Here is a 27,787-nt window from a genome sequence, read left to right on the forward strand (position 1 = left end):
GATTGTGAAAATTGAGTTGATCTTGCCATTATGATGGAGTAGGATATCAAGATGGAAAATCATTGTGTAGGTAGTGTTCTAGGCCAGAGGCCCCCGACTTTTAGGCACCAGGGACCGGTTGTGTGGGGAGAGGTTTTTCTGCGGACTGGAGGGGGCGTGGTTTTGTGTGCTGCCTGCCTCCCATGGATGGGGCTTTACTTGTTTGTGCGGCCTGGTTGTTGGCATGCCGTGGCCCGATGCCGGTGCACAGACCAGGGGTTGGGGACCCCTCTTCTAGGCAATGCTCCCTGATTAAAGGCAGCTCTTGACTTCCCAGAATCAAAGTGGGTTTTTGACAAATGAGCCAAAACCTTTGCATCCTTAAAAATGGGGACCAAAGGCAAATGTTTTTTTTGCTTTTTCTCAGCACTCAATCCCTCTCATTTCCTAATCCAGTTAGTAGAATGTGGTCTAGACCTTTAATGGCAAATGCAGTCATAAACAACTGTCTGTTGTCTACACCAAACATGCCACATACACTTTTAGGGAAGAAAGCTGAATTTGAGGATGCTCACACTTCAGAAGGAGACAGGCAAGGAAAATGACTCCAGTCAAATCAAATCAAACAAACTGGAGGTGTCTATTAGATTGATAACAAACCCCACTCTTCTCCTGCATTACTTGCTTCCCCATCTTTTAATCTCATATTACTGTATTTTCATTGTTTGTTTCATTGTTTATTTTATTGTTTCACTATATTGCTACTGTTACATTTTTCTTGTTATGCCTCGATTTTTACTGTGCCAAGTCATGTAGAGTAGCCCCATGGTGAGATACCTGACACATAAATTTAAATAATAATACAAGGAAGCAAAAGTAATACCAATAGTAATAGGCACCTTGGGTGCAATCCCAAAACAACTGGAGCATCACTTGAACACTGTTGGCATTGACAAATTCACCATCAATCAATTGCAAAAGGCAGCTTTACTTAGAATAGCTTATATTCTACAATGATATCTTAACACCATCAAAAACCCACATCTGCCTCTCCCAGATCCTTGGAAAAGACTCAATAGGTAGACAAAAATGCCAAATCCAGTCTGAACATTGGGGTGATTGTGCAATGATCTATAATAATAAAATCCCAAAATAATTGGAACACCACTTGAATACCATTGGCACTGACAGATTCACCATTAGTCAATTAAATATCTACATCTGCCTATCCCAGTTTCTTGGGAAGGACTCAATAGGTGGACAGAAATGCCAAATCCAGTCTGAACATTTGGCTGATTGTGCAATGAATCATCATAATAAAATTATTGCTGTAGGCTTTACACATTACATTAGAACACTCAAGAATTATTATATCTTGAGTAATTTAATATCCTTTGCCTTGGATAAGGTTCTTGCAAGGCAATTTCTGTGGAGTTTGCAGGGGCTTGTTAATTTTCTTTGGGAGTGGTAGGAATTAATTAAACCTTTTCTTCTTTTGAAGGTATTATCAAATATATACACTGTGAATATTTCTAGGGTGAAGAAATATATACCGTATTGGGTGGAGGCCCAGTTTTGTTTCTAAACTTGAATATGCGGGTTTAGTATTTGGAGGGGCCTTGTACCACCGTTGACATGTACGGCAGTTTGCAGAATAAGTGAAACCAACCACACCCCTGATTTTTTTGCACTCTGACTTCAAAGAGGAAAAGAGACAATGGACTGGGGGAAACAAATGAGGCAAAGATTACAAATGTCAAATAAGAACAAGATCTTGTTAGGCTAGTTGTGTTGGCAATCCATCTAAGCAGTATGGGAGAGCTGTATTGAGAGAGCCAGTTTGATGTATGCTAAAGGCGCCAGGCTAGAAACCAGAAGACTGTGAGTTCTAGTTCCACCTTAGGCACAAAGCCAGGTTGATGACCTTGGGCCAGTCACACTTTTTCAACCTCAGGTAGGACGTAATGGCAAACCACTTCTGGAAAACCTGGGTAAGAAAACTGCTGGGACTTGTCCAGGCAGTTACCAGGAGTCAACAGAAGCACCACTCCCTAAAAGACACAATGATGTGAAGATTTGCATTTTTAGAATGATTTAGATCAGACATGTCAAATTGCGATGTCATGTGACATCGCGCGATGTATCAGGACTGTTTTGCCATTGCCAGCAATGGAGTTGGTGCAGCTTCTGTGTGATGCATCCGGCCTGCAGGCTGGCAGTTTGACACCCCTGATTTAGAAGGAGGAGCAACATTGGCACCTGTATGCTTTGGCACCTTAGGGCAGTGCCAACCTAGTCATGGCCTAAAGCTGGCCCTGACCATGGCTAAAATTTATGTTGGGATCTTGGAAATTTTAGTTCAATACTTCTGGAGAATCCAAAGGTTTTTTCTTCTATCAAGCATCAGTGATACAACATGTTTAAAAACTGGTGTGTATAGTAAATGTGCATGTGCTTGGATTTCTATCCTGATGGAGGTCAATTATTCGCTTTCTTGTAGAATCAGATGACAGATTCCCAATATTTTACCCTGTCCATCACACCCTATATATAATAGGTCTGTAATAGGGTTCACTTACTGGCATTCAGTGCCATACATTAAGTCTGCCTAGGCATCCACACAAAATTTTCCATAGCCAATAAGGATATATTATGTCCATTGCCACTCTGGCATCTCTTGCCTGAGAGCATGGCAACTAAGTAAGAATCAACACCTTGTTTTGGTGCGCTGTGGAGAGCCCAAAAAGAAAACCTTTCACACATTCACTCAGGGGACCAACCCTTAATCCTAAACCTAACCCTTTATTGCAAAATTTGATCCTTACCTAGAGCTCTACCCTTTAACACAGGTGTCCCCAACCCCCAGTCTGTGGACCAGTACTGGGCCGCGGCATGCCAGCAACCGGTCCACACAAACAAGCAAAGCCCCATCCATGGGATGCAGGCAGCACACAAAACTACATACTCTCTGGTCCACGGAAAAGCCTCTCTCCACGGAACCAGTCCCTGGTGCCCAAAAGTTTGGGGACCTCTGCTTTAACGGTTTAACGAAAACCATGGCTCTTCTTTCCAGGCCTACCTGAAACAAACAATCCAGAGACACAATAGAACAAGGGTGGAGGTGAACCTGAGACCCACAACAAAAAAAGGACCACAACCCCCACCCACACTTAACCCCTCTTGGCTTCAACAAGATTGTGTAAATGTACTTACCACTGAGGTGGTCTCACCCCAGGGTTCTGCTCAATCCAGAGAAACATCCCATAATCCCATCACGAACCATCCTCAAAGTATCGAAGTATTTTGCTACTTGTAGTGAAGCAGAGTTTAACTCTGCTGTTCAAAGATCCAACAGGATTGGTTGTTGCATTTTCAGAACATGGTCTTTTCTCTCATGAAAGGCAATAGGCTAACTTGCTAGGCACAAGCAGGCTGTACAGCACACAGTTTATTTCTCTAACACCTTTCAGCTCCTCCTGCTGCCTATCATATATTGCATAATAATTATGTTGACTCTGCTAATTTAACAGAAAGTAATCTTGTAATGGAAGTCCTGGAAGGTTTCCAGTCTACTTCAATAACACTATTCTTCACTGGAACTGCACATGTTTATAAGCAACTGTTATTGTACAATATCCTATTCTGATTATAGCTTGGTTCTGAATCCACCACATCCAGCTTTTGGGATATCTCTACCCTGATAAAACCCAGTGCACAACCATGCTAGATTAAAATGTGAGTACCACCAAAACAGATCTTAATGTGAGGGGTTGGTTGAGAAGAGCACTAGTAAAACCTATGGAGTCCGGGTAAATAAGTCGCACAAAAGCTAATTAGAATTTTACAGAGAAATGGAAAGAAAGATAATGGTTGTCTCATTCTAATTCCTTACAGATTTACAACGATCTCTGCTATGTGGAGAACTTGGAATACAGTATTATGTATTGTATCATGGGACCTGGGAAAAGAGGCATATTAAAACTATTCATTTGAGACCAGTTATTTCAAGATCACGCAGTACATCGAGGTGGGGAATCTGTGCTCCTCAAGGGGCTAAGGAATATAACTTCCAACTTCCACCATCCCAAACCATAATAAAGGTAAAGGTAAAGGTTCCCCCGCACATGCGTGCTAGCCTGCCCCACAGCTTACTAAAGCAAATGCTAAGACAGAGTGGAAAAAGTGGTTATGAGGAAAAGGAGATGAGCAAATGACGTAGAAATGGGGAGGTAGGGGTGATGTCTGGAGATTAAGGGCGACTTTAAGCAGGAAAGAGGGCTATCATTCAACTGCCAGGACCACAGGCTTCCTCCTGTTCTTGCCGATCCTATGAATGAGATGCATTTGTTCCTCTTTGGGGTATTCGCCATCAGCTTTTTGATGTGATGGTCTTCTCACAATACTTGCAACTGAGCCTTGGTGGAGCAGTGAGCTAATGCCTCCTTAAGTAACACCAGCTGCCTGCAATTAGTGCAGGTTCGAGTCCCACCAGGCTCAAGGTTGACTCAGCCTTCCATCCTTCCGAGGTAGGTAAATTGAGGACCCAGATTGTTGGGGGCAATAAGCTGACTTTGTAATAATGCCGCTTGGGGTGTGTGTGAAAGCCCTAACAAGCAGGCATATACATAGAATGAAGGCTATTGCCAAGCACATTGGTTTGTGCTTTATATTGTAAACCGCCCTGAGTCTTCGGAGAAGGGCGGGATATAAATGGGATTTAAAAAAAACAAAAACTTCTCCGATTTGTCCATGGTGATGGAGTGATTCAAGCAGTTATGGATTCAGCATTTGATTTTTGGGGAGGCTGCTGTGTTCTCTATGTCAGAGCTTAGATCTCGGATGGAGAAGAAAGGCAGCCTGGGTTTGAAATATGGATGCCAAAACATTTGAAACAACAAGCAATTCAGTCTGGGGAGGAGCTAATGAATCCAATGCTACCTCTTGTAAAAGTACTTCTCTCTCTGAGAAACAAGATTGCTCTATAAACAGGGGTCTTCAAACTTGGCCCTTTTATGAGTTGTGGACTTCAACTCCCAGAATTCCTCAGCCAGCGTGCCTTTTTCTTGGTAAGCGGATATCTGCTGCCAATCATAAGTAGAATATTTGCCACTACTACTGCCCAAAGAAAATATTTGCAATACTGTACTTATTTGATTTGCTAATCTGTACATCCTCACTTTAATGCTCTACAAATGTCTATAAAGGCATTGTTGTGATTCAGTGTCCGCCTGTGGGTTCGGCAGTTGAATCGGACAATTCTGAGGAGGAGGAGGAGGAGGGGATTGGAGAGCCTGCAGAGGACAGTTCTGAGGCATCGCAGAGGTCTCAGCCAGGCCCCTCCCATCTAGTTTGTCCTCAGACCCAGCTGTGTGAGCCTGACAGCTTGGACGAAGATGACCCACAGCTGGCCTTGTTCAAGGACGCCCAAAGCAGGAGGCAGACAAGCAGGAGGAAACAAAGGAAGGCAATGGGGCACCTCGGGAGGAGGCAAAGAGAAGCCACGCCTTGAAACTGTTTAAAAGGGGAATGTGTGGGAGGTGCTGGTTGCTGAAGGCAACCGTGTGAACAGCTTCTGATTTAGTCGTGGTTTGTATTTGTTTTGCTCTGTTTGCTCTGTTTTGGATCTATTTTGTGTAAATAAATTTGGCTGGCTTACTTTCAGCCTATTGACTTTTGAAAAGGGGTTGTCCCTGACATTTCTGCAGGGCCGGTAGTAGGCTGGAACAGAACAGGCATCTCTTATTTGAATAAACTGCATTTGTTTAATTGCCATGCCTTAAGATGATATTTCTAGATATGAGTGCCATATTTTGTGCCACATGTATTAAAGCAGTTATGTAGCCCTGGGTATTTTGAATGATGATAGTATATGAAAATCAGGAGAGATGGCATTTATTAATATTTTGCAGAATGCATATGTTTCTTTCAGTGAGATTTTATACAAACTGGCTAATTACAGATTATACATTTTTTCTTAAAAAAAGTACTGCCCACTTGGACAATTTTAAGAGAATTTCTATTTTTAAGAACTACAATCTTTAATCATGCTGATAAATGCTATTTTCTTTTCTTAAAAAATAAATACAATATAAGTGTCATAATCACAAGATTTACAAGTGCCATAGACAGCTCACTTTGGAAACAGTCGCTCTTATTCATTTAAATAAGCAGATTGTACATTATGTAATAGAACAACAACAAAAAACGTAACAAAGTTTTGAAATTAAAGCTCAGGGTGGTTGTTTTTTCCAAGCAAGAGAAGTTGGATGTTCCCAGCAACCATTTTCTTTCCTCCACTTTCCTGCAATTCAATACAGTTAATATTAATTTGCACATTGCTTTATTTCCAATGTATTTTTCATACAGTAACTAATATCTGCCCAGCTCACTCTGTGGTTGCTATTTCTCAGATTTGCCAAGGAACAGTAAGAGAATTTGGATATGAAATATCATGTTTTCTGGGAATGCTTCCAACATCAAAAGCAATATGTTAATTTGCTAAGGGGCATTTTGCCAACACGTTCCTCAGTCAGCCCAAGACAACAAACACAAATTAGAAGTGCCCCTTGATGGTGGCAGAGATAGGATTACACAGTACAAATGCCCCCCAAATAATCTTCTTTCTCACAGCTTCTCATCCCTTCTTTGTTAAGTGAATCCCTGCACTTCTTAAATCAGGGGTGTCAAACTGCCGGCCCACGGGCCGGATGCATCATAGTAAAACCATGCCCACCACGTTGCCGGCAATGGGAAAACAGTTGCGATATGTCGCGACAAGTCACGTGTCGTTGTTTGACACCCCTGTCTTAAAGGAATCACACAGTCCTTAAACACATCTGTCTTTTCTCATTAATTTTGATTGTTGGAAACTAACTGGGAAGGTTGCAAATAGCAAACATGTGACTCTGTAGCATTACACCTGTCCTAAGTACATGCTACTTGTCAAGTGCCCAAATTTTGATCATATAGCTATGCCGCAATGGTTTTAAATGTGACGACCATTTGTAAGTCACTTTTTCCACTGCTGTTGTAAGTTCAGTCGTTAAACGAATGGCTGTAAGTCAAGGACTTCCTGTACAGAGCAAATAGGTTAATTCAGTAACCAGAATGCCTTGTGTAAGTATATCCAACATCTTTGGGTTAACAAAATCAGGTCTTCATGTGAAAATACCAAGTAGCACAGACATAATTTGGGAATAACGGCTCCTATACCCTTTTTTTATTGAAAAGTTTTACAATACATTTTTTAAAAAAACAAAACCCCTCCCAACCCCCTCCCCTCTCCCCAACCCTCCCCAACACCTCCCTCCCCTCCCCCTCTCCCCTCCCCGACTTCCCAGAGCTCAATACAGGGTATAAATATACAAACAATCATAGTCTACCTTATGCAAACAACAATAAAATACTAAATCTATCTCACTATAACTCTTATAAACTAACTACAAGCAATTTAAATATCACATCAATACTTATTCAAATGCTAGATGAAACTTTTTAGTCCCATATTTATTCTGGATATAATCAATCCATCTTCTCCACTCCACAATATATCTCTGTTGCGACTGGTCTTTCAAATACGCTGAGATCTTTGCCATTTCCGCCAGGTTGGAAACTTTTAAAGTCCATTCTCCTATACCCTTTTGACTGTGAATCACAGTCCAGGTTTTTTCATGTGTCTTAAAACATAAGACTTCATTGTACCGAAAACATCACTTGAAAATGCTCCCATATAGAGGAAAATAGCAGCTTGTAAACAGACTTTGAGAGTGAAGAGTCTCTTCAGTGGAAAAAAGAAAAATGAATGTCATTCTTCCAGAATCAGCTGTTGGTCTGGTTTTGCATAAGGTTATTTATCTTCAGCTCTGTCAGTCACCTGTCCTTTATTACAGTCAATGAGCAGTGTTCCATGTAGAGAAGCACAAAGTTTAAAAATATACCAGATAAAATAAAACAAAATGCAACCAAGATGGTGAAGGGTCTGGAGAATTTCACTATGAGGAAAGATGGCTGTCAACGCTGCTAACTTTGGATGTTTTTTGTTTTGACAACATAAAGGTAAAGGTTCCCCCGCACATGCGTGCTAGTCGTTTCCGACTCTAGGGGCCGGTGCTCATCTCCGTTTCAAAGCCGAAGAGCCAGTGCTTGTCTGAGGATGTCTCCGTGGTCATGTAGCCGGCATGACTGGACGCCAGAGGTGCACGGAACGCTGTTACCTTCCCACCGTACTGGTCCCTATTTTTCTACTTGCATTTTTACGTGCTTTTGAACTGCTAGGTTGGCAGAAGCTGGGACGAGTAACAGGCACTCACTCTGCTACGCGGCACTCAGGATTCGACCCGCCAAACTGCCGACCTTCTGATCGACAAGCTCAGCATCTTAACCCACTGAGCCACCGTGTCAACATATGCGACAACATATGGAGATGCAAACCATTTTCCCTCTTACGTTTTACTCTTAGAATTAGTTAGAATTAGATGATACTGGGGTAGGGGAGGAGAAGGAATGTGCATGGGAGTTTAGCTAGACATAACAATACTGTAACTAGTGTGGGAACCAAGGTTATCGAAGGAAGAGATGATAAAAATTGTTTTGGAGAACTGAAGTGAAAGCCTGCACTTCAAACTAATTGGAGAATGTGATTTATGACTGTAAATTAGAGGAGGGAATTGTGCTTTGATACTATGTGCTCAGGGGAGGGGAATCCAGATTTTGGCTTCGATTATGTAGGTGCTGACATTATGCTTCTCGAATAAAGATTCTTGAAGGTAAACAATGCCTCAAAGTTCTTTGAAGAGTTTCATCTGCTGGAACCCTGACAATGGCCTTCTGGGGTTTTTAATCCCAAAAGAGAATTGGAAGAGGACAGGTTGAGAATTACAAAATAATACATGGGGTGCATAAAGTGGACATGCTACTTTACCCTCCACAAAATCAGTTAGAAGTTGTGGAGATGAATGACCATTAGCCTTGATGTTAGTATGGCTGTCTCTGAAGACCATCTGCAGAGAGACTAGTTGGGCTTGTGCAGTTGGTGGTGAGACTCCTATGAGAACAGATTGTTGGATAAAATGAGCCTGAGGTCCAATGCAACACAGCACTGCTTATATGAGACAAAAGTGGAAATAAAATAAAATAAAATAATACAGGTAGTTCTTGACTTAGGGCCACAAGTTAGACGTTGGTCAAGTGAGTTTTGCCCCCTTTTGCAACCTTTCTTGCCACAGTTGTTAAGCGAATCACTGCAGTTGCTAAGTAAGCCACATGGTTGTTAAGTGAATCTGGCTTCCCCATTGACTTTGCTCGTCAGAAGGTCGCAAAAGCTGATCACGTGACCCTGGGACACAGCGACCGTCGCAAGTACATGCCGGCTGCCAAGCGTCCGAATTTTGATCACGTAATTGTGGGGATGCTGTAGTGGTCGCAAGTGTGAAAAATGGCAATAAATCACTTTCAATGAAGGCAAATCACTTTTTCCCAGTACCGTTGTAAGTTCGAACGGTCGCTAAATGAACTTTTGTAAGTGGAGGACCACCTGCAATAACATGATTGGATGAGGCTAATGGAGGTGGTAGCAAGTGAGTGAGCTTACTTTAATTTCTTCTCTGACTCTTGCAGAGTGGATGGATCTTAGCTGCTGTTTCTGAACAGATTGTGTTGGTTACCAGCTCCTTTTACAAACCCTCCTCCTAGATTTTCCTGAAGCTTAAGAGTCAGATCCTAGAAATACAGTAAAAGGCCAAATGGCCTTTGTTGAAAAATGGTCACTTCCTTCTCGTGGTGAATGAAAACCTCTCGCTTTCCTTTCCACTTTGTGTGTCGAACTCAGAAGCAAGGCTGCAAGTCTTGGCTACGTGCCCAGGACTGTTAAAACGTTTCCTGCCCTGTCTGGGAACAGAGAATGTGTCATTTCTTAATCCATCCGCTAGAAAACAGGGTTGGTTCAGAGGCTGTTTTTCAAATGGCGTAGACTCTGCTATAAACAACAGGCCATAATAGGCACTGAACATGCTCCACCTACCGTTAGCCACAGCATCTGGAGATTTGCAGAGCTGAAAAAGAACACGAGCAGCGTCTTTGAGAAGAGAGAGTCTCCGGACAGCCTCTCTTCAATTTGTCAACACAAAGGTAAGTTTCTTTCATTGATTCCTGAAATGCGTACACAGCAACCGTGTTAGAGAAGCCACGGTTTTCCTATGTAGGTAAAAAAAAAATGCCTCTGCCTGAATAGAAATCTTGTTTGCTGGGAAGGAGTACGTTTCCATTCATGTTATGCAACTCTTAAAGTGATAAACTGCCTGGTGGAGCAAAGATGATTTCACGGGATCCAGATGAATTCTGGAGGCAATGTTTTTTTCTCCCCCACTCAAGAGGACAAGCCAGGAGAAGCGAGAAGCGGTGGAAGCGTCTGAAACTTCTGCTGAGGGTGCTGTGCAATTGAGGGCAATCAGAACAGGCACTTCTGTTCTGATTGCCCTTAATTGAGGGTGGGTGTCTTTAATCTGGCCTATTTTCTTGACTAGCAGTTGGCTATATTTTGGAATTCCCCAGCACAGAGAAGCAGAGCCTGTTTTGATAGAGTGAAAGCAGAATGTTCCTGCTGGCTCAGTATAGTTGCCTGTAGTGTCTTTTCGATAGAAAAAAAAAATAACTCCTCTTAAATGAAAAGGAAATGGAGGCGGAAAAGAATCACAACTTCAAAAGTAGTTCTGGGTGGGATGCAGACATGTTCTTAAGATCGGTGTGTGTGTGTGTGTGTGTGTGTGTGTGTGTGTGTGTGTGTTACAAAGCTGCCTGCCAAGATGCTTCTAAATGTTAGGAAAAGAGGGAGCACCTCCTCCCCATTTATATATAAGCAGTTTCAAGGGGGAGACAATGTTTTGACTGGGTTGATGGAACATAGAATAACAGGGTGGGAAAGGAACCTTAGAGGTCTTCTAGTCCAACCCTATATCATTCCAAAATGAAACAAAAGGTGGCAATTCGTTTGCATGATTTGGCACAGAGCTGCTACGATCAGCAACTCTATTAGGCATGAAACCGATGCCTGCATTTATCAATAGATCTCTAGTTTGGAGGAAATCCACTGCAGATTTTCTTATTTTCTACCTAGTTGTTCTGCCCGTTAATTCTGAGGTGATGAAACTTGGAGCAAGTTGGTAGCACCTTCTTGCGTTATTCGCTGTTGTTCTGCATTACTAAATAATTCTGTTTCTGACAACTGTGCATGATACAAGGTGGGAAAGTCCAGCCCATTTTGAGGTATGTTCCCTACCCTGTACTAGCCACACCCATGGATGATTATGCTACATAGCATTATTTTTACAAATCCTTGGTAGATCCTCCTCTCTTTCAAGTGAATTGTTGTCATTTTAAGAATGGCTTGGTAGGAACCTAAAGCCACAAATTTAACCGACAATATGAAAAACCAACTGATGCACTAATACAATGCTGATCTGTAGCACCTAGGGGAGGTTAAAAGCAATACCAGAAAGCAACATGATATGATGAGAGCCAAATGACTTTGGATGGTGGGGTTCACCTTCCCAGCCCCAATCACTTAATGGGTTCAGTCTCTTGTGGTGAAATATTTTGGTAGAAATAATGAATTTAAACATGGTCTGGCACTCATGAAAAGATGAGACAGCATGTAGCCTTTTTTTGTCCTCCTTGCTGTGTGCTGGGAAATAATTTTTAGGAAATCAAATTTAGAACTCCTAGCCGGTAAAGAAGCTCATGATGTGTTTTTATTCCATTTATGCTGCCGAAAATGTAAAGAGGTTTCTGGATGCTAAAAAAGGATGAGGGGAAGAGAACGCCCTTAGTTTTCCCCAAAATTTGGATTTGATCACAAAGAACTATAGACCATAGAATAATATGGTTGGAAGGCCCTTGGAGGTCTTCTAGTCCAACTGCTGCTTGTGGCAGGAGATCCTGCACCATTCCAGACAAATTGCTGTTCAGTCTCTTCTCAAAAACCTCCAGTGATGGTGGCTGCCTCTAGAGCAGACATGTCAAACACAAGGCCCGGGGGCCAGATCCGGCCCGCGAAGTGGTTTCATGCAGCCCGCAAAGCCATCCTGGAAACAGTGAGGGAACAGCCCCCACAGCCTTGGCCCTGGCCCAGAGACCCTCCTTCTGCCAGAGACCCTCAGATCTGTCCCACTCCTGCCCAGGCCCTCATAGGCACCCTTGATGCAAACGATGTAGAGCTGGCCACGCCCACCCAGTAGGCCATATGCACTCTAGCCACGCCCACCCAGTAGGCCACGCCCACCCTGGCCACACCCACCCGGCCCCCTGAGGGCAACCGCAATGCTGATGCGGCCCTCCATGAAATTGAGTTTGACACCCCTGCTCTAGAGGCAAGCTGTTCCACTGATTAATTGTTCTCACTATCAAGAAATTCATCCTTAAATCTAGGTTGGATCGCTCTTTAATAATCTTCCACCCGTCTTCCACCTGTCCTCAGGTGCTTTGGAGAATAGGTTGACCCATTCTTCCCTGTGATAGTCTCTCAAGTATTGGAAGTCTGCTATGATATCTTCCCTAATCCTTCTCTTGTTATACTAGACATATCTTGTTCCCCCAATCATTCATCATATGGCTTTGCATATCAGTGTAGGCTCTGAGTGGTTATGGGGAAAAAAACCTGCTTTAATTGTCATTGGAGTCCGTATTTATTAGAGGAGTGGGAAATATATTTTAAAATAAATAAATACTCTAATATTCTCCCCCTCCCTTGCTTCATAGAATCCATAGGCAACAATTCATAGATCCTAGAAATTTATAATATCAGATTGTTTGAAAGTTTTCCTAAACTGTCCTTCCTGAATATGTAAAATAGTTATAAAATATTCATGTAGGGTAACACTTTTCATTTACCAATTCAGTTACTCAATGTTCAAAGATACTATTTCAGGGATTGGGTTTAGGAAAACAGAAGAAACGGTAAACTTTTCAGAATATGATGGCCAGAGGTTCATGTTACAGTTACATTAATAAAAATTTATAGCTAAGGAGCTAAAGGTTTTTTTTTTTGAGCAGATCTGACTTTCTGGATTAATTTTCTTTCACTTTGCATGTTGTGCCATATCGTTAGAATGTTCTTGATTTTTTTTAATGCTTGCGACACACTTGCCTACGTGTTTTATTGGTAAAGACATCCTGCCCCAAAGTTGCAAAATAAGTGTGTCACAGCGAAAGAATGTGACTTTACACTTTAAAAGAAGAAAGACAATTCATTTATCGATCAAGTTGTGCGGTATAAAGGGTAACCTCCCTTCTTCCATCAGTTTATTTTTCTAGTGAAGCAGTTATGGGAATGAAACGCTGAGATGAGAGGCTTAAAAGAAAACAAAGAAACAAAAAAATATCCTAAAACTGTTTACATAACACATTAAAGGTTAAGGAAAACAATAATTTTCCCTAAGCTGCTGCTCTTGATTGATCATTTTGATCTGTGAATGAGATGTTCTTTTCTGGAATATTTAAATTCATTTAGCTGTTTGAATACTTTTCTCCACCCTTTTCCCTTTTCCCTTTTCCCTCTTCCCTCTTCCCTCTCCCCTCTCTCCTTTCCTTTCCTTTCCTTTCCTTTCCTTTCCTTTCCTTTCCTTTCCTTTCCTTTCCTTTCCTTTCCTTTCCTTTCCTTTCCTTTCCTTTCCTTTCCTTTCCTTTCCTTTCCTTTCCTTTCCTCTCCTCTCCTCTCCTCTCCTCTCCTCTCCTTTCCTTTCCTTCTTTCCTTTCCTTTCCTTTCCTTTCCTTTCCTTTCCTTTCCTTTCCTTTCCTTTCCTTTCCTTTCCTTTCCTTTCCTTTCCTTTCCTTTCCTTTCCTTCTTTCCTTTCCTTTCCTTTCCTTTCCTCCTTTCCTTTCCTTTCCTTTCCTTTCCTTTCCTTTCCTTTCCTTTCCTTTCCTTTCCTTTCCTTTCCTTTCCTTTCCTTTCCTTTCCTTTCCTTTCCTTTCCTCCTATACTGTTATGCCTTCCAGGAATTCAAAGAGAAGCTTACAATGGAATAATATAAACTTACTTACATAAAAATATACACAAGAAGCAAGTCTTTAAACCAGTGAATTCAGAATTAAAAGATGCACAGTAAAAAGAAAGCTGTATAAGTAGCTGTATTAAGTAAACAAAGACAGTTTAATGAGCATCCACGCACATGTGTGCTATGCATTATGGCGTTGTATTAGAATACAGAAGGGGTCTTCTGCTTAAGTTGACACAAAGCAGCCTGTTTCACCATCCTCCTGATTCCTTCCAGAGCTCAGAGCAACATACAAGAGTCAGGTTAACAGAGAACATGCAGTTGTGGCTGAATATAAATGTTGTACAGGAGCCAAAGCTCCGAGTTTACCGGAGTTCAGATTTAGCAGGATCACTGAGTACGTTTGTTGTTGCTTCTCAAATTGATAAGTGTTAAGATAGAAGTCCTCCTCCTCCTCCTCCTCCTCCTCCTCCTCCTCCTCCTCCTCCTCCTCCTCCTCCTCCTCCTCCTCCTCCTCCTCCTCCATTGTAGGAAAACACTAGAAGCAGAATTTAAAAATAGAGAAAATCGTTAACAATATCAAAGTTTATTGAGCCTACTGACTGATGAAAGAAGTTGAGAAAGAGACTTGATTAGAGCTTAGAAGAAAGGCAGGGATCCAGTTTTGTAAGCTATGGTCCCTTTGACTGAAGTCTTCCTGTATCTGAAGGAACTGCCTAAGCCTAAAGACTTAACATGAAAACTTGGTCCAAACTTGACTGCCTAGCCTTGTGCGGGGGACACAGAGGCTCACACAATTATGGGGCTGGTTGGCCCCATAAGGAAACCCCCCCTCATCTGTTTTAACAACTGCTAAACCCCCATCTTGGAATTTTTCACCTTTTGAAATTTTATAATATTATTTTTATATTTTTACACTTTTTAACCTTATTCTGATTTTAATGTTAATTTTATTGATTATATTGTACACTGCCCAGTAGCCACTCTCTGAAGGATATGCGTTGTAAAGAAATATGAAAAATAAACAAAAAAATAAAATAAACAAAAAAAATAATTTCAGTGGCAGCATCTGCACTGAAGCATGCAAAATAATTTGAGGAGAACAGTTTTCTATAGTGCTTAGTTGCTCTACAGTATACTTACTAGGCATATGACAAATAGGATTGGCCCTTTTATGACTTGAGGACTTCAGCTCCCAGAATTCCTCAGCTGAATGAACCTTTATTGTCAAAGTACAACCTTCTCCATTATGATCAAATGCTGTGTACTAAATTTGCAGATTTGTTTTGCATCAATTTATCTTATTTCTGCTCTGTTGTTCTTCCTTTTGAGATGTTCAAGTGACAACCCGAGATCAAGAAAGAAGGCTTTCATTTGGGTCTAACAAACAAAGATAGAGACAGGATGCAAATTGGACCCTTTTTGGCAAGAAAGACTCAAAGTCAGTTCTCTCTGGATATCGTGGAGTGAAGTTTGGGCATTTGGAAATGATCCCAGAATCTTAAGTAATTAGGAAAGATAATGGGAAGTCTTTGTGAAAGGGACAATTCCTATTTCTGACTTCTCTTACTGCTGCCCAAGCACATAAAAATAAAAAGGCTTCCTTTTGCATTTTTAAAAAATCATTAGTCCATTGTAGGGGGAAAAGAAAAAAACAGGATATGAAGCAGGCCTATTTTTACCAAATCTGTTGAAAAGCCAGCTCCAGGAATTGCTTTTTCCTTCTCCCCTAAAAGTTTCTCAAATTCTAAATTCTAAATTTATCATCATCATTATTTTGAATGCAAGCCATTCTGGAAGCATTTCTTAATGAAAATCAAGATCAAATCTAATTAAATAAATATAAGTAAACTCTCCAAAGAAAATCTTGAATCCAGAAATGCACACAATTTGTCATTGCCTCAGCAAGGCATAGTTTTTACACGGAGTAGAAGAGGGATCAAGAGCTAGAAATAGATCTGGCGTCTGCAAGGTTTTGTTTTGTTTTGTTTTTTGGTGCCTTCTAGTCAGTGCTGACAGGGATGTGGTGGCTCAGTGAGTTAGGACACTGAGCTTGTTGATCAGAAGGTCGGCAGTTTGGCGGGTCGAATCCCGAGTGCTGCGTAGCAGAGTGAGCGCCTGTTACTCATCCCAGCTTCTGCCAACCTAGCAGTTCGAAAGCACGTAAAAACACAAGTAGAAAAATAGGGACCACTACGGTGGGAAGGTAACAGCATTCCGTGCGCCTTTGGTGTCTAGTCATGCCGGCCACATGACCATGGAGACATCCTCAGACAAGCGCTCTTTGGCTTTGAAACGGAGATGAGCACCGGCCCCTAGAGTCGGAAACGACTAGCACACATGTGCGGGGGAACCTTTACCTTTACCTTTAGTCAGTGCTGACATCTGGTGACAGCCTGGAATAAGTCCAGGGCTTTTTTTCACATAGAATGCTCAGAACTGAGTTCCGGCACCTTTTTTGGATGGAACCTTGTAGGGTAGGCAAGGCGGGTTGTATGACATGTGTGAGTTCCAGCACCTTTTTCTTTTACAAAAAGAAAAGCACGGAATAAGTCCTTCTATTTTCCTTGCAAGATTTTCAGAAGTGGTTTGTCCTTGCCTTCCTTCTTCTAAGCCGGCTGGGTTTCTTTAATCTTGCTGTTTGAACCCTTAAACTTCCATTGATTCCTGGGCTGTGGGCAAATGCATGTGTTACACTGAAGTACATGTAAGGATTGTATCATAAAAGTGTTCTGTGCCTCAAATTCATCCCTTCTCTTCTACAGTGTTTTGTACGGTATTCTATAGAGTAGTACCTTGCACTCAAGAATCAGCCTTATATGAACTTGTATTATTTTTCCCCAGTTATGTAACTACCTAATTTCATGTGATTCTAGAAGTATGTAATTTTCCTGGGTTTCTGGTAATTTCCTTGACAAAGCAAGTCAGTTAAGGAGGACAAGAGGCTTCACAATCTCTTTTGACTCTTTGCCCTTATTGTGGAGAGGCACCCCACAACTTCTAGAAGCTCTCTGCCTTGGATAATTTTGGGGGAAACACCCCTCTCCTTGACAAATTTGTATCATTGGTGTCATACTTGCATTTCTCTCAGACTAGATGTCTTCCCCATTTTATTTTGCAGAATTGTCGTCATGGGGAAGTTCCTGTTGACCTGCTCAATCGTGATTCTCTTCATTTTGCTTCAGACAGAAGAGATTGTCTCCATTTCTAAAAAAGGAAGCAGTAGGCCAAGCAGCAGCAGCAGTCGAAAGCAAAGCCGGCCTAGCAGACCTGTCAAGCCTGCAGAGAAAACCAGAAAACCGGCACGCCACCCACCTGTCCACTCTGAGAAGAAGCCTGATAATCCTGCACGGCATCCTCCAAGCCACGCAAACCCTCCTCCATATAATCCTGCACATCCACCCCATAATCCCGCCAACCCACAAAATCCAAGACACCCTCCACCTTATCCTGTCAACCCTCAAAATCCTGCTCACCCCCCAAATAGCCCTGTTAATCCAGGGAATCCTCCTCCATACAACCCTGCCCACCCCCCAAATAGCCCTGTTAATCCAGGGAATCCTCCTCCATACAACCCTGCCCACCCCCCAAATAGCCCTGTTAATCCAGGGAATCCTCCTCCATACAACCCTGCCTACCCATATCCGGTCAACCCCCAAAACCCGGCACACCCTCCACCATATCCGGTCAACCCCCAAAACCCGGCACACCCTCCCCCATATCCTGTCAACCCCCAAAACCCGGCACACCCTCCCCCATATCCGGTCAACCCCCAAAACCCAGCACACCCTCCCCCATATCCGGTCAACCCCCAAAACCCGGCACATCCTCCCCCATATCCGGTCAACCCCCAAAACCCGGCACACCCTCCCCCATATCCGGTCAACCCCCAAAACCCGGCACATCCTCCCCCATATCCGGTCAACCCCCAAAACCCGGCACATCCTCCCCCATATCCGGTCAACCCCCAAAACCCAGCACATCCTCCCCCATATCCAGTCAACCCTCAAAATCCAGGACACCATCCCCCATATCCAGTCAACCCTCAAAATCCAGGACACCCTCGCCCATATCCGGTCAACCCTCAAAATCCTGGGCATTTCCCACACCAACCATATAACCCCCAATATCCTCAGTGGGGACATGATTCCAAGATGTGGAAGCCCAAGAAGCCCAAGACTAACATGAAGCATATAGCTGGAGCGGCAATTGGAGGTGCAGCAGTCGGAGCTCTTGGAGGCTACATGATGGGACGTGCCATGTCTAATCTGCATTTCCCCTTTAACAACATGAATGAGGAGCGATGGTGGCACGAAAATCGCAATCGTTATTCGGATCGCGTTTACTATCCCCAGTACACTGAGCCTGTTCCACAAGATATCTTTGTGAGAGACTGCGTGAACATCACAGTGAAAGAATATGTTGAGCCCACTGGGAATAAAACAGAGGACGAGCTGGAAGCCACGGTGGTGACACATGTGGTCAGGGAAATGTGCATCGAGCAGTATCGTACTTTTTCCAGCTCTCCAGGAGGAGGAGGCAGCTCCAGACCTCACGGTGGCAACCCAGCAGACCCGAAGCCAAAGGGTGATGAAGTGAAATATGTAGTGGGGGAACCTGTTGTGGATGCTCCGGTGGAAGATCCTGAGAGCTACATCTTAGGCAGCCCCATCGCCAAGATGTATTTTAACTTTAATGACAGTGAGGAGGAACGATGGTGGAATGAAAACCGCCACCGTTTTGCCACCCATGTTTACCACCCAAACTCTAGCCAGCCAGTTTCAAGGGAGGCTTTCTTGAGTGAGTGTGTAAACGTCACGGTAGGAGAGTACGTGAAGCCCAGTGGAAACCAAACCGAGGATGAATTGGAAGCCAGAGTGGTCACACAGCTGGCGAATGAAAAATGCATGGAGATGTATCCCCGCTTCGCTTGGCTCACAGTGGGAGGCAGCTACTATAATCATAAATCAGAAACTACACTGGAGTTCAAACGTGAGTTCAAGCATGAACAGGGAGCAGCTCCCAGAGGAGCCAATGGACACAATCTCGGTAACAATGCTGTGTCTGATTTGCATTTCTCCTTTGAAAATGTTTTGCCCCTAGTTCATCCTTTTGTTATTTCAGTCCTTACCTTAATCACTCCTTTCCTGATCTTCTAAGGGCTACGCTTCCTAAGTCTCTACCAAGCTTGCTATTCACTTATCAGAGGTCTGGAAGATCTCTCTCTCTCTCACTCCAGCAAGAATTTAGTTGTGGCTTTATGCTTTTCTGGAGACTGCATCAGTTCAGTACAATGGGGTAAAGAGATGCAGTACATGTGATATATATGAATGAATTCCAATTGCCATCAATCAATCAACAGTGATTCCTTTTTTTGTATTTGTCAAGTCTAATTTAAGCTGGAGACAATGGATATTTCCCCCCATTCCTGTTGCCTAGATCCCTCAATGGGATCTGCTCAATTTTTTCAGGAAATATTTTAGCAGTTCAAATGATAGTAGAAGTTGCTTTTGAGATGGATGGATGGACAGAAGGAAGGAAGGAAGGAAGGAAACTTCTGCGGTTATTTAAAATGAATACATCAAGATTTGAACTGAAGATTCTATTCAGACACAACTCGTCCAACCTCGGAACCAAATTGACTTTCTGAACAATTGGGATCAAGCAACTGAATAGGTTTGGATGTGGGCTTTTTTTTAATATTTCCAAAATAGCTCTCCTCTAATGGGAGCTGATAATTCCAACACGTATCTGATTAATCAACCATCTTTGCTGAGTGATGAAAGCTGTCACTCACCTCAAAAGAGAGGCAGGCAACATTTGGTGGGCAAACATAATTTACAATGTCGGGTCTGACACCTGCAAACTTGCTGCTGAAAAACCATGCCATCTGGATAGGCTGCAAATGTTGAGCTGAACGCTTTTTTGACTTTTTTTTAAAAAAAATTATGATATACTTTTATTAGAGCATTTCCCACAGGTTCCTGTCTCACTGTGGTGGAAAGCTGAATCATCACTTTTCAGCAATTGTGGAGGGGGAGGGGGGGGGTTAAGGGTTGCAGAAAGAAGACTTGAAGTCACTTGTGATTGGTCCTGGGGCTCCAGGGCCCCCTGCTTGATAAACTGTTTTTGTGCCCTCTTTGTTTAAACTGTTATCCCTACCCTTAAATATGACTGGGAAGTTTTGTCTACTCATTAGTAATTCGTAGGCTGAGAATACTGTTTGGAAGCCACATGGCGCCATGTTGTTTTCCATTCTTTGTTTTCCTTGACCTCTTAAAGGTTATTGAATGTTTGGGTGGGTTTAAAATCTAATTGTCTATGGAGATTCTCAATTATCCAGGTCGTGGTTGTCCACAAGGTGCTTCTCCCCCCAGAAGGCAACTGGACTGTCTTGGTTTTCTTCTTTGAAAACATTTCACTTCTCATCCAAGAAGCTTTTTTTTCAGTTCTCATACAAGAAGCTCCTTGGATGAGAAGCAAAATGTTTTCAAAGAAAAAACAACAACCAAGGATGTTTAGTTGCCTTTTGAAAAAAAAAGCACCTTTGGAGTTAAACTCTAATTCTATCTTTAGTATTGTGTATTGTTGTTGTTTTTTTGCCATGCTGTGAGAGTTGTCACAAATCAGAAGTGGAAAGAGACTTGGCTTGGATTGAAATTATGCCAAAATTGAGTTAATTACAATGGGGCATCAATCCAACAAATGCAGAAATACGCAAATAAATAAATTTGGGTTCTTAAGCTTACACCAGGACTATGTGTGCTTCTTCCCTTGAAACAAAGGATGTGCTTGGATTTATTCCATTTTCCTTCCGGCTCTATGATTCTCAAAAGGAGTCTTTGAGAAAAGGAAAGCTGTATAATTAGCTTGGCTTAAATTCTGAAGATGGTTCCCATCATGAAAAACTGTCTTCTTTAAATATGATACAAAGAATTTTTTTTATCAACTCTCGATAAGCAATGTGTTGATAAAACACTGCTGGGACATTCTTGCTTAACTTCTATCAGTAGGTGTGGTTAAGCTAGTAAGACTAATGAGGAAGCACAACACTTCTGTTATTTGGATCTTTCCTTAATTCATCTGAAAAAGGTGAGAAACATAAATTTCAAGCTAGCTTTAGCATCTTGTTTTGTTAAAGAAGAAAGAAATCCTGAAGGCTAGTTGGGATACAACACAGTGTTTGTGTTTCTGTTTAATTTTCCTTCTTTGTGTGATGGAAGGAGATACACAAGAACACCTGGGAAGTCTATTTAAGCATCAGTGTTGTGAACAAAAAGCTAGAACTTTAAACTATTTTGGTTATTCATTACACTCTAACACGCTCTATATGATACGTAATACTCAGATTTTATTTCCATGTAGAATGTTGATTGCCTAATGTTCCAACACAAAATTTATTTGAAGGTTACTTGTTAAGTGCTTTGACTTGCTAATCTCCATTTACTCTTCCCACCCTTTCTGCTAAACTGCCAAATAAAACTGTGGCCTATATAACACCAAAATAGATCTGTTGGCCTTGTATTTGGTCCTTGTTTGCAAAGCCACTGCAATAGTAAGAAGGGAGTTGATTAACTGATCTAAAAAAAATTCCTTCAAACCCTTACATTCTCTGACTATGGTAGTATGATTAAATAAGTTGTGTAGACTGAATTGTTTTTTCACACCATGCTAAAATAACATGCATTGATTTAATTTTGGATTACTATGACTAGCATCCCACCTGCAAGCTTCATAGTATCTTAAAATTGTAGAATGCTTGGTCTTCTGTGTTTTGTGTTTGTGTGTGTGTGTGTGAGAGAGAGAGAGAGAGAAAGAGCTTGTATTACATTCATTTCCTCATACATTTCTGATATCTACACATAGACATCTTTATTAACAAAAGTTGATAGGACTTAATCCAGGGGCTTGATCCAGTGAATTGGGCAATGTATACATTTAACAAATAAGTAAGTAAATAAGTAAGTAAAACAAAGCCTTAAATCATGTTCATCCTTTTTAAAGAGTGTTCTGGCTTAGTGTGGCGTCCAGACCAAGTGTCTGCACAGTAAAAAGGCACATTATCCAAGACCGATCTAAATCATTTTAGAAAAAGAAGGAACATCCCCAAGCAATTTTCCTCAGAAACAAAAGTACTGTATAAATATTGGTTAAATTTTATAATTATTGCACATCCTATTGAAATAAACATCTATCCCTTTAAATGGCAGTTTAAAAATCTATTTCTATTATTTGCTTTCTTTTCCTAAAACCAAAGTCCAACTTCCCAGATGATATATTCCACTTAATAACAAAGCTGGACCCATCACTGGTGTCCTAACAGAATCTTGGATGTTATTCTGTGACATCTGATATTTGGGGAAAGGTTATTTTTGTATACATGCACAAACAACATACTTGTATAGTTCAGAACAATTTGACATAATCCAAATGTTTATTTCTTTCATATTTTATTTTTAACTTTATATCAAACATTTAATTTAAAAAAAAAAAGCATTTGCAAATCAAAATGAAGCCCATGCAAAGCTACAGTTACAAAATATCCCGATGACAACTGATATGTCACTTCCAAATCCGACGTTCTCCCCCCTCCCCACAATTCAGTTTTTTTTGCTGTTATATTAAAACATTTAAAGTTGGCCTTTACAATAACCTGGCAAAATATTCATGTATACCAGATACACTCAGTAGGTAAAGAACATATCCCATTATATTTTTACCACACTTACAGTTTTATATCTGGTACAAGCACAGTGTCAATCAGCAAGTCCATTTTTTTAAAAAGTACCCCTTATAATAAATACCATAGGCGGATAGTATTAGGATAGACAAAATTATTATAACCCAAAGTGCAATTTTCAATTGGGTCTTAAAATTCAATAATTATGGCATCTTCAAACTAGCTAAATTCCAGTGGCTGCTGTGCTTCTAGACGTAATATTCTAAGGCTTGCTGTATACAGCGGAGAAATAACAAAGATACAAACTTTGCTAACAAACATTTGGAAAAACAACAACAACCCAGCCCTGTGACTCTGGTGGGGGCCACGTCAGCTTTTGCATCCCAACCCTCAAGTAAATACATAAAACAATAAGAAAGCAAAAGCTGTTTCAAGAATAATGCTAATGTAGTTAAAGTGATGCTAAATGCCAAACGTGGTTGTCTAAAACCAGTTCATTAGGCTCTTGTTCTCAAAGTTCATTAGAAGACCATCCATGAACTTATTCTGGCCTTTAGCTGAAGATAAAGGGGATCACTCCCTCTTGCTTAATAGATTGGGATGGTATAAAGTCTCTTGCCTCGAGCAGGGGGTTGGACAAGAAGTCCCTTCTTGCCCTAGGATGCAAGTTTTATGTTCTAACTAGAAATATTAGTGTTATGTATGTAAATAGTTAGCAATAGGCCTCGGAAGAGATTGCAAACATAGTGCAGCTTTGCAAGGTTTAAAGCGGGAAAATAAGGTGCAATCATTGGACGCCACAACCAAGGAGCGGGAAAAGAGACTGTTTGTATTGGTTACAGTTCAAACGCTTTCCCTATAAAAGGGTTGCAACATTTGACAGTTGGCAGTTGACTTCGTGTATTCAATAAACTCATTCCTTGTTAAACCACTCTGAGTCCTCGTCTATCAGAACTAAACAACTGGCGACGAAGGTGGGATAGACAGAAGACTAGAGAATCGGCAGAATTGTCGCGCAAAGGCGGCGGAATTCGAATACGTGTCAAGTCAACCGAGCGGCCGCGGCAGAATAAAAAAATTCTCCGAATGGCGCAGATTGGGTCACTGAAGGAATTTGACCCTAACTTCCCCGAGGATTGGGAAGAATACATCGGGCAGGTCGAAGGATTCCTGTTAGTGAACGGAATCACCGACGACCGGAAAAAAGCGGCGGCACTCTTGACAATCTGCGGCACACCGGTCTACAGAGTTGCTGTCGGGCTGTGCCAGCCTCAACCAGTCTCCAGCGTGCCCTATGCCGACCTCCTCGCAAAATTAAAAGTTCACTTTACTCCCCGAAGGTCCGAACTCTTTTGGCGGCGCATCTTCGAGAAGAGGAATCAGAGACCGGGGGAGTCCATACAGAAATTCGTCGCTGCCGTCCGGGAAGCAGCAGTTCGTTGCAAATACGACAATTTAGAGATTAGAATTAGGGACAGAGTCGTGCTGGGTTTACGCGATGAACAATTACAGAATAGAATAATCGCCAAACCTACCGGCGATTTACAGGAAGTGTTAGACGAACTCCTCACGTATGAGTCAACCGGGTATCGCGACCCCCCCCGCAGTAGCATGGCGACAGCACCCGAAATTAACCAAGAGGGCTATGTGGACTGCGGGGAGGTGGATCAGCAGTGGGAGGAAGAGATCGCCGAAGTCTCCAGGCGATTCGGAAAGATGGCACCAAAACAACTCAGAAGCGAGGGGCCTGACCCAGGCCGCCGGCAACAAACCGCAACACCGCAAAGACCACCGACCGGGGCACAACGACCATGGCGGGACACCGCAACCAGACCACGCGACAACGAAACCCAGAACCGATGCGGCAGCTGCGGCGGCAACCATTCCCGCGCTTCCTGCCGATTTCGTACCGCCAAGTGCAGGGCTTGCGGCAAGACTGGCCACATCCAGGCCATCTGCAGAAGTCGCGGTCGGGACACCCGTCTGAACGAAGTCGATGTGTGGCCAGAGGGTAAGGTAACCCCTAATGCTAGTGGCAAGGAGACCCCTGAACCCCGGGTGGAAAGTCCAACTCTAAGGGAGGTGGCCCGCGTCAATCGGAGACGGCGGGGAAGGGGGCACAATTTTCCGGACGGAAAATTAAAAATCACGGTCCTTCTGCAAGGGGTCCCTTGCAGAATGGAAATCGACTCAGGGGCTTCAGTGTCGATAATTTCCACTGAAACCCTTGAGAAAATTGAACAACTAAGTGGAAAAAGAATTCCACTTAAACCAACAACTATCCAATTAACGGACTTCCAAAAAAGTCCAATAATCGTAAAAGGGAAGACCAGCCTTAAAGTAAATTTTAAGGGGTTTAAGGGGGTCTTAGATTTGGTAGTTACGGAGGGGAATAGGACCAGCTTAATAGGGCTTAATTGGTTTCCAGCCCTAGGAATTTGGATAGGGGGAATAAATTCTGTGATTAGAAATAAGACCCTCGAATCCGTCTGCAAAGAATTTGCAGACGTATTCGATGGATCTCTAGGCAAGTACAAAGGGCCCCCCATTAACTTTAACCTAGACCCCTCAGTAAACCCGATCAGGCTAAAGGCCCGGAGAGTACCTTTTGCCTTAAAAGAAAAAATCGAGGCCGAGCTCGACCGGCTTGTAGGCCTCGGAGTTTTAGAACCTGTTGAGGGCGGTTTATGGGAGACGCCGATTGTCACACCCCTCAAACCCAATGGGGATGTGAGAATCTGCGCCGACTATAAAGCCACCCTCAACATTGGGATGAAAAAACATGCTTACCCGGTCCCGACGGTGAAGCAGGTCCTCGCCACGATCCAGGACGCCGCCATCTTCGCCAAGCTCGACTTGGCGCATGCGTACTTACAGTTAACTGTTTCCAAGGAGGCTGCAGAGGCACAAACAATTGTTACCCACAAGGGGGCGTTCCGAGTCCACAGGCTGCAATTTGGAATTGCAGCAGCTCCAGGCATCTTCCAAGAAGTGATGGAGAGGACCTTAAAGGGCATACCTGGAGTATGCCCTTACTTTGATGATGTCCTAATAGCTGGAAAAGATGAAGGAATGTTAGTAGAGCGGCTGGAACAGGTACTGGGCAGATTTAGAAAGGCTGGGTTAAAATTAAAAAAGGAAAAATGTAGCATAGGGGTTAAATCCACTGATTTTTTGGGGTTCAGGATTGACAAAAGTGGAGTCCATCCTACCCCTGAAAAAATCAAAGCAATAAAGGGGGCTCCTGAACCAAGGAACAAGGCAGAACTACAGGCCTTCCTAGGCTTGGTAAATTTTTATCACACTTTTGTGCCACATAAGGCTGCCATTGCAGAACCTCTGCACAGACTCCTAGATAAGAAGACCCCTTGGCAATGGCAGAACAAGCACAAAGAGAGTTTCCAAACTCTAAAAGACATCCTTTCCAGTAATTCAACTGTGACTCACTTTATTGAAAACAAACCAATCTTCCTGGCATGCGATGCTTCGCCTTATGGCGTAGGGGCGGTAATCAGCCACTTAGACAACCGAGGAATACAAAGACCCATTGCATACTACTCCCGCACACTAACCAAGGCAGAGCGGAACTATGCGCAAATAGACAGGGAGGCATTAGCTATTGTGGCAGGAGTTAAGAAGTTCCACGATTACCTGTATGGTAGGAACTTTACTATACTGACTGACCACAAACCCTTGCTGGGACTGTTTACCACAGATAAACAGACTCCTCAGATTATGTCACCCAGGATGCTGAGGTGGTCCATTTTCCTCTCAGCATACTCATTTTCCCTCCAATACAGGCCAGGTAAGGACATGGGTCATGCAGACGCTCTTAGCAGATTGCCCCTTAGCACAACAGAGGAGGACCCTGCCCCAGTGGGACAAATAATGTCCCTACAGGATATTCCTGATTTGCCATTAACGGCAAAAGACATTGCTGAGGCAACCAATAAGGACCTCATCTTAAGAAGAGTAATGGCTTGGGCCATGAGTGGTTGGCCCAACGCCAACCCGGACGTAAAATACAGTCCATTTTTCAGAAGGAAAGAGGAACTATCAGTTCATATGGGGTGTTTACTCTGGGGAACTCGTGTAGTAATTCCGGAAATCCACAAATCAGCTATCCTAGTTGAATTGCATGAGGGACACCCTGGAATAGTAAGGATGAAGGCCCTGGCTAGGAGTCACTTGTGGTGGCCAGGATTGGACCACGACATTGAGGAATGCGTTGCCAATTGCCATCTGTGCCAACGCTCCAGGCCTGAACAACAACACATCCGCACACATAAATGGGAGCTAGCTAGGAATCCTTGGTCCAGGATTCATATTGATTTCGCGGGACCTTTCCAGGGGTTAACGTTCCTTGTAGTGGTCGACAGTTACTCTAGATGGCTAGAAGTAATACCGGTCAGTTCAGTAACGGCAGGCAGAACAATACAGGCATTAAGGGGCCTCTTTGCCACTCATGGGTTGCCAGATTTAATAGTGTCTGATAATGGGCCACAATTCACATCTATTGAATTTCAGGATTTCCTCAAGGCCAACTCGATTAAGCACAAGACTTCTGCACCCTTCCACCCCTCCACCAACGGATTGGCTGAAAGGAATGTGAGGACCACGAAGGACGCGCTTAAAAGAATCATTCGAGGTGACTGGCATCAGAGACTAGCTGAGTTCTTGTTGGCTCAACACACAACCCCCTGTTCGGCTACAGGGAAAAGCCCAGCTGAAATGAGGTGGGGCAGGAAAATATTGACCAAGTTGGACAGATTACATCCTGACAGACTCCAACCAAACATTGAATTTGACATTCCTAACAGAACATTTGAAGTGGGGGACTTGATTTGGGCCAGGAACTACGCCCAAGGGGACAAATGGATTCCAGGGGTGGTAACTGAAATCTTGGGTCCCCTATCTTACATCATTGAGGGGGAAGGGAATAGGATTTGTAAAAGACACATAGACCAACTGAGGAAAAGATCTAGTGGGTGTGTGCCTGCTGAGGGGGACCAAGGATTAGTAAGGGGAAACAGTACAGACAACATTAGGCCTGAAAGCGTTGTGGGGGTTGGGCATGATAACTCATTCCCTGATGCCCAACAACAACAATTCAGTCCAATTGATTGGGAAATACCCCTGCGAA

General features: G+C 42.8%; 1 protein-coding gene across 1 annotated transcript; it reads left to right on the forward strand.

The window, feature by feature from the left end:
- The first annotated feature begins 9,906 nt into the window (after positions 1-9,906).
- On the forward strand, positions 9,907-20,712 carry LOC308671535 (uncharacterized protein). The gene is made up of 2 exons (XM_081333781.1): positions 9,907-10,104; positions 17,086-20,712. Exon 2 carries the CDS (start codon positions 17,096-17,098, stop codon positions 19,121-19,123), a length of 2,028 nt encoding a protein of 675 aa, XP_081189907.1. The 5' UTR covers positions 9,907-10,104; positions 17,086-17,095; the 3' UTR covers positions 19,124-20,712.
- Positions 20,713-27,787: the final 7,075 nt, after the last annotated feature.

This window comes from Vipera berus, assembly GCF_964194415.1.
Source record: "Vipera berus genome assembly, chromosome: 8".
NCBI classification, from domain to species: domain Eukaryota; kingdom Metazoa; phylum Chordata; class Lepidosauria; order Squamata; family Viperidae; genus Vipera; species Vipera berus.